We start from the raw sequence: 8,163 nt of genomic DNA, 5'->3' as shown, positions 1-8,163 counted from the left end.
TGTGAAGATGTATGAACTTTCTAGGCACTTCTAGCAGTCCTGGCTATAACATAGAGTAACTAAACACAGAAGGATGAGCAAAGCAAAAATATATCATTGCAAGACTAATAACGAATTAATTGAGATGTGTTTCTCCGAAGATCTTAAGAGGAGTAGGAAGGTGAATTCGCTAGCATGTTACATCTTACTACATAAAATTTTGAACCTACAAGAGGTACATCACAAGTAGACTAACATATGCTTTGCAGTATTTTCATGCCCTGTTCACTCTGAGTATAGAATTTAGATGCATAGTTGAGGAATGGTCTATTAAAAAACTTGCTCACTAGCTTTCCAGAAACATTGAATTTAAACGTTTAACCCTTTGTCCAAATTAGCTGATTTCTTCTAAAAGAAAAAAAAGAGCAGAATAGATTTTCTTTTGAAATTTATAATGGACTTAAAAGTTAAGCTTATAGTATTATGCAAGGACAGAGACTGGACTTCTGGATCTATTGTAAATCAAGAAGATGAAGAGGAGTTGTCCTAATATGTTGCTAGAAGTGACAAAATTGGAATGACATGATATTTTGATTTCTGCAGAGTGCTTTAGAGGACCTTGCTAAAAATCTTGTTCTTCATCTGATCAGAGTTCTTGTCATGTGAAGTAAGAAAAGTCTATTAATATGTTTTAAAATGTCTGTTAAGCAACTCTTTTATATTTAAATATCTTAATGTAATTAAATGTCTTTTTGTTTTACAGTTCTGCTTTCTTCAGTGAGCTGAGCTGTGTGGCTGGAGTTAACATTCAATAATGAGCGGTGCAGCGTTGGGCCTTGAGATAGTATTTGTCTTTTTTCTGGCCTTATTCCTACTTCATCGGTATGGAGACTTCAAGAAACAGCATAGGCTGGTGATCATAGCAACATTATTAGCTTGGTATCTCTGCTTTCTTATTGTATTTATACTGCCTCTGGATGTCAGTACGGTAAGAAACTTGCAAGATTTTCTGCTTAGTTGTGTAAAATGTGTATGGTATTTTAAAAAAATCATAATTTCAGAAGACAATGTCTTAAACAGCAAATAAATTTTCCAAATAGTGTCTTATCCATCTAAATACCTGTTACCTTTTTGCATGACAGTGTCTGTGTTTACAATTAATTTTACTTTTTGTTGACCTTATCAGACAACAAATCTATTTCAAATGTTTTAAAATGTCATTATTTGTTTATAACAATTTTTTATCTGTTTAGACAATATAAAAACATTTCCAGTTTTTTAGTTACTTGTCCTGCAGATTGCATGTTGTTTTGAGGGTTTATTAGTGTCATTGCTCCCAAATATGGACCTGGAGTACAGGAAGTGTCTTTAAAAGTGCGACTTGCTGTTTTTAAATAAATGTTATACCTTTTTGATCAGTGATATAAAATTATTTGTCTTTTAGACTATTTATAATCGGTGCAAACTTGCTGTTAACTCCAGCCCTGCAGAGAGTAATGGCTCTTACGTTACTCTTGCTCCAAGGTATGAACTGTATCTTTTCTTCATTAGAGTGTTTTTAAAGAAGTGTTTTATGATTTTTCTTTTTTTAAATTATAGGAGTGTACTGTGTTTTTAAGACTAATAAACAAGTGTTATGTCTATGTGATATGACATTTGAAGATTGTAAGTGTACAGGAAGGTGAGGAAGAGGTGAAGAAAAGTGCATCTGCATCTATTAGTAGTAATTATATGGTAGTTTTAACTGATTACCTAAATATTCCTTTTCTTTTTTTTAAAAAAGAAAAACCTTCATGCTAAATTTCTCTATTTTGTTGTTAAAGCTATAGAACTAAGCTTTTCGACCAATCTTGGTTGTCTGTAAGGAGAGGCCTTGGTCAATGCTTATCTTTCCCTCACAATCTTAAAGAGTTCAGACCTGAAAATCTAATTTTATACCTTATGAATGAAATTAGTAGGCTTGTCTTATATGTAAGCAGCATATATAATTGCTTATTATAATATATATAGAAAGATATATACACTGATGTATATAGTAATTGGCGTTATCTCAAATTTAGTGTATTATACCAAAGTAATGATAGCCTGCTTGCTGTCTTCTGCCAGGAAGGAAGTAACCCCTAAAACATGTTGAATGTAGGTGAATTGTGGACGCTTTCCATGGCTGGTCATTCTTTAGCCTCCATTGGCTATTTCCACATCTTGTAGATGTGTGCAGTGTAGTTATCTGTAAGATGATTAGAGCATTTAAGATGTCAGTTGGTACGTCCATGCAAAGTATCGACAGTTTTGTTGCCCCAAAGCAGAGGCTATCTGGATATTGTGTATCCATGGAAGAACAGTAGAGTGCCAAACTTAGTGACACAACTTTGTACCCTTTATTTAAGATCATCCAGTGTACCTTAATTAAACATAGGTAAATACACAGCTTGAAAACTATTCAATAGCCTTTCAATTAACCTATAATTTCAGAACATGCTGATGGATGTTATACTATAGCATATGACATGATTAAATCAAATAGAAATATCAACTTAAGTAGTAATTGAGCAGGTACTGTGTTGGTGCAACTCAGATCTTAAAACTTTGTTTGAAACCTTTAGTCACACTACCTGTCATTCTATGGTAATTTAATGGTACATAAAAACTCACAACTCAGGCTTAACTAGTTTAACCCTGGAAAACACCAATTATTTCTCAATAGATAATCCTGCTAAATTGACTGTATTGCCCCTTGACTCACCATTGCTTCATTACCCAGACAGATGTGGGGAAAAAACAGCAACAAAGTGTCTGAGTGTAGATGGGCACTTTGTCTTTTGCTCTTTTTTTACTAAAATGGCTTTCATGGTTTTTCTGGTCTTCTGAAGCAAATAGTACCTGTCAGAAAAGTATTGGCCTAACAAATCAAATTTTCTATAAGCCTGACTAAATCCAGCTGGGTGACAGACGAAACAACTAATACACTTCTTTTACCACTAAAGGCTCTAGGTAGTCGAACTAGATGATGAAATCCCTGGGTATTTTTTAAAAACCTGCTGCACTAACTAAAGTTAAATGATCTGTCTAGAGGCATGTTTTTTATTTACATGAAGAAAGTACTTCCTGCCCAAAAAGAAAAATTGTAACCTTAAATTGTTTAATTGCTTATTTCTCTTTAGTCTTTGAGCTGCTGTCTTGTCCAGATATATTATTTGTGGTGAGGAGAATGACAGATATCTTTAAGTGGTGATTGAGTTTATTTTCTTCTGAGACGGTTGATGGTTGACTACGTACTCAAATAGTAGTGTATTACTTCTATGCTGTCTTCAAAGTCCTTTCTAGATAGGGAAATTTATAGACAATGTTTTTTATACTCTTGGCCCTATAACTGACAATAAGGTTCTTTACGTTGTTACAGCAAGCAAAAATGTTTCAAACCGTGGAGTTATATTCCTAATGGAATTATGCCAATTTTCTGGCGTGTTGTGTATTGGACGTCACAGTTTTTAACATGGTAAGTAATGCAAAAGAATATGACAAAGACCATGATATAGGTATAATTTCTAAGTGCAATATCTTAACACTCATGTCATACTCTTTAAGAATATATATCACTATTCCATGGAGCTATCTAATCATGTATTATTTGCTAGCAGTGAAATTTCTCTAATAATTAATGTACTAAATTGTGTATACCTTTTCAGGTGGCAGCCATTTACTCTTGTTTCACTTTGGTAGTTGAAACTGAGCAATTTACACATACAGGTGTTTATGGGTAGATTGTCTGAAAAAAATGGGTTTTAGGCTACCAGACAGCAAAGTAATTCCATGAATAAGTTGTGTAATTTTTGTGTTATATTGTAAATTATTTGATTTTATTGGCTATACTATATAAAGGTACAGATACAGCTACAGCAAACAGATTGTCTGTCCTTTTGGGTTAGATTGATCACAGAATCACAGAATGGTCAGAGTTGGAAGGTACCTCCGGAGATCATCTAGTCCAATGCCCCCGCCAAAGCAGGTTCACATATGGCAGGTTGCAGAGGATCGCATCCAGGCAGGTTTTGAATACCTCCAGAGAAGGAGATTCCACAGCCTCTCTGGGCAGTCTGTTCCAGTGCTCTGTCACCCTCGAAGTGTAGGAATTCTTCCTCATATTCAGGTGGAACTTCCTGTGCTTCAGTTTGTACCTGTTGCCCCTTAACCTGTCGCTGGGCACCACTGAAAAGAGTCTGGCTCCATTCTCTTGACACCCACCCTTAAGGTATTTATAAGCATTGATGAGAACCCCTCTCAGTCTTCTCTTCTCCAGGCTGAACAGACCCAGCTCTCTCAGCCTTTCCTCATAAGGGAGATGCTCCAGTCCCCTCATCAACTCCATTGCCCTCCACTGGACTCTCTCCAGTAGTTCCTTGTCTTTCTTGAACTGGGAAGCCCAGAAATGGACACAGGACTCCAGATGTGGCCTCATCAGGGCAGAGTCAAGGGGGAGGATAACCTCCCTGGAACTGCTGGCTACACTCTCCCTAATGCACCCCAAGGTACCATTGACCTTCTTGGCCATGAGGGCACATTGCTGGCTCACGGTCAATTTGTTGTCCACCTGGACTCCCAGGTCCTTCTCTGCTGAGCTGCTCTCCAGCAGGTCAACCCCCAGCCTGTACTGGTGCATGGGGTTATTCCTCCCGAGATGCAAGACCCTACACTTGCCCTTGTTGAACTTCATCAGGTTCCTCTCTGCCCAGCTCTCCAGCCTGTCCAGGTCTTGCTGAATGGCAGCACAGCCTTCTGGTGTATCAGCCGCTCCTGCCAGTTCTGTATCATCAGTGAACTTGCTGAGGGTACACTCTGTCCTTTCAGAGTATACTCTGTCCCTTGTTGAGTGGTTTCTGATCAACCTATCATCAAATAATTATTTTTGTAGCTCAGTCAAGAATATCAGGGTTGGTAGTGAGGTGCTCAATTAGCGCGGATTTTTTACAGTAAAGCTAACAGCATGATTTTTATCTCCAGCTTGTTCAACGTTTGCCATCAGACAAGTATATCTAGAATAAAAACATAGAACCAGCTAGTTTGTGAGAAGCTTGTGAGTCTTTAGCTTAAACATCCCTGTCTCAGTATCCTGCCACTGCTAAACTACTTTTTTTGGTTGACTGATGCTGTTTGGTTTTGTTTGCTTTCCTTCTAGGATTCTGCTACCTTTTATGCAGTCATATGCCAGATCAGGAGGGTTCTCCATTACTGGAAAGATTAAAACTGCATTGATTGAGAATGCAATCTATTATGGCACTTACTTGCTGATTTTTGGAGCATTTTTAATATATGTGGCTGTAAACCCAAACTTCAATTTGCAATGGTAAGAATAATGTTCTGAGCACGTGCATTAGTTCTTATGAAATTGTCATGGGTAATCTCTTCTGTAGGTGAAATGGGTCTTTTTTAAAAAACAATTGTAATTGGTCTGATTTTTACTAGACAACTGGAAAGTTTTGTTAACTTTTTTTATGTAAAGGGATTTTTTGATTCTTTATAGAAATATGTCTCTTGGTTTTCTGATTTTGATATGTATGGCAGAGGAATCCTGTTATATTTGCAATGGTTTTTTTTTTTTCTCCCTACAAGTACATTTGCAAAGTTAGTGCAGATCCTTTCACAGTGTTCTCAGAATAACATCTTTCAATAAGTCTGTGTCAGTATTTCCTGTGTAGCCTTTCTGTCTACTGTAGATTCCGTTTAAAGGCAATACAGTAAGTTAAAATAATTGGTATTTATAACATTGCTAATGGTCTTCCATACTAGGTGGAGAAGCAAACACTGCCATGTAATGCCTAGTTGCTTTCCACTTCAATTTCTGAATACAAATTCTGGGTTCTGAGGCTGTTTCTTATAGTGACTGCAATTATGGTGTTTTGACTTCATTTTCAGTAAGTTTGCCAAGTTCATCTTGTTTCCTAAAGGAACATATTCCTTTGAAAACAAACATTTTTGTCTTCCCTCCAGATGAGGAAGAAACATGGGAGATACAGAAAAATTGTGTCAGCTTTAAATATGGCTAAGTAGCAGACTGGCCCTAGGCAAGAATTACCAATGATGCCAAGTCTGTTCCTGTAAACTTGAAAGCCATATTGGTGCCTGGATACTTCAAGGTTGCTTTCTTGTGGGTGGGGTAGGAGGATGTTGTTTGGTTGGTTGTTGGTTTTGCTATTGTTTTTTTCTTTAGGAACCAACTTCAGACAATTGGGATAGCTGCTGCAAACACATGGGGTCTCTTTCTTCTTGTGTTGCTTCTGGGTTATGGTTTGGTGGAAATTCCCCGTTCTCACTGGAATGGGGCCAAGAGAGGTTATCTACTCATGAAGACCTATTTCAAAGCTGCCAAACTAATGACTGAAAAAGCAGATGCAGAGGAGAATTTAGAGGATATTATGGAGGTAAGTAACTTTCACTATGCTAATAGCTTTCACTATGAAATAAGTGAAGGCTACTGTTAAGCATCTCTGAATTCCCTGGTGTTGGGCACTTGTGGCAATAAAACATAAGTAACATGAACTTACTGTGAAATACCAGTAAATTAAGAAAATCATCGTAATGTGCCACTTGATCCTGTGTAAAAATCAAGAGAAACAGTCCGTGATGTGAAGAACTTGGCAACTTGATAGCCATTATTGGTTGGTTTTAGTCTTTTATTGACCTTTTCAGAGTAATATTTATCACTAATGAGTAACATTCCAGAGTGAACTTGAAAATAGTGTGTACAGATGTTTCACTAGTGTTCATGCAAATTATGTATGTCTGCTTCTATGTTCTGCTCCCAGTGTATTTCTGGAATCTTGAGAAGAGTTTCCAAGTTGGATTTGTGGGACTATGCGATGTGTCTTTTGAGAAGAGAATAAATAGATCATTGTTTTTTTCAAAGAGTTTTGAGACTATGTTTATTGTTATTTGTGAGTGAGCAATAGGGTCTAATGTAGTTCAAGAATAGAATGGAAATGCAACCCACTGAATAACCATTCCCTGTCCTTACTGCTCAGATGCCATGGCTTGGAAATAATACTTTTGGAGAGTTATAGGGTAGGATGGTTAACTTCTTCTGTGGTATGCCAACATAAAATATTAGTTAAATCTTCGTTCTTCAGTAATAACATTTTGAAGAAATTGCTAAAAATGTCTAAGTGGGACATAACTACAAAACTTACTAGAAAATGAGCAACAAAAACTTTGTTTACCAGGCTAGCACTTAGAATAGGACAGGGTAGAATAGAATATTTCACCTGGAAGGGACCTACAATTATCATCTAGTCCAACTGCCTTACCACTTCAGGGCTGACCAAAAGTTAAAGCAAATTATTACGAGCATTGTCCAAATGCCTGGAGAGGGAGGTGCTGATCTCTTCTCTCTGGGATCCAGTGACAGGACATGTGGGAATGGTTCAAAACTGCGCCATGGGAGGTTCAGACTGGACATTAGGCAGCATTTCTTTACTGAGAGGGTGGTCAAACACTGGAACAGGCTTCCTAGAGAGCTGGTCAATACCCCATCTATTCCTTCCCCTTTCCCTTCCCCTTCCCTCTTGAAGGCTCTTCCGTGGTTTAAAACCCCAACATTTTGGTTGAGGCTCCAGTTCTGGAGCCAGGTATTGCTATCCTGGGCTCACTTGTTTCTTTCAGAGTTTCCCCTCAATACTGGGAGGATTGAGGAAAACACTACCTGTGCTCCTGAATTTTTTAGCATTCTTCCTAGGGCTCTGAAATCATTTAATCAACCTCACACTTTTCGTTACGACATCATTAGTACCTGTGTGAAAGAGCAGGAAGAGGTAGTAGTCTGAAGTTGTACTAAGCTCTTCAGTCTTGTGCTGACATCCCTAATTCAGACCCCAGGGAGGCAGTGAACTTCCCTGAAAAGAGAGTCTTGTACTAGTCTGCTGTCTTGCACTAGATTGTCCTTTATGTCAGACGGAGTGACTGACAGATTCTGAGGTTGTCATACACAACATAAAATATATTATATTATTAATGCATGATAAAACCTTATTTCAAGGTCTGGCACTTCAATTCCCATCCTGCCTGCCCCGCCTTTTTTTCCTTTCAGTCTAGAAACAATTGCAGTGTACCTTAAAACTCTTGGCCAATATTTTGTTTTCATCCTTCACAGGAGCAATGAAGTGTATGAAAATTTTTGAAAATTCCTAGGAATGC

The 8,163-nt window shown here is 37.5% G+C and overlaps 1 protein-coding gene across 1 annotated transcript in view; it reads left to right on the top strand.

Annotated features, from left to right (window-relative positions):
- The first annotated feature begins 793 nt into the window (after positions 1-793).
- Positions 794-8,163, top strand: part of LMBRD2 (LMBR1 domain containing 2) — a 26,794-nt gene continuing 19,424 nt past the window's right edge. The window contains exons 1-5 of the mRNA XM_009705535.1: positions 794-967; positions 1,424-1,503; positions 3,380-3,475; positions 5,153-5,320; positions 6,185-6,395. Coding sequence (XP_009703837.1) covers positions 794-967; positions 1,424-1,503; positions 3,380-3,475; positions 5,153-5,320; positions 6,185-6,395 — 729 coding nt within the window. The remainder of the gene's footprint in view (positions 968-1,423; positions 1,504-3,379; positions 3,476-5,152; positions 5,321-6,184; positions 6,396-8,163) is intronic.

The sequence above is a fragment of the Cariama cristata genome, unplaced genomic scaffold, assembly GCF_000690535.1.
Source record: "Cariama cristata isolate BGI_N322 unplaced genomic scaffold, ASM69053v1 scaffold2618, whole genome shotgun sequence".
In the NCBI taxonomy this organism is placed as follows: Eukaryota; Metazoa; Chordata; class Aves; order Cariamiformes; family Cariamidae; genus Cariama; species Cariama cristata.
Note: the sequence above shows the minus strand (reverse complement) of the source record. Positions and strands in the feature narration are given on the sequence as shown.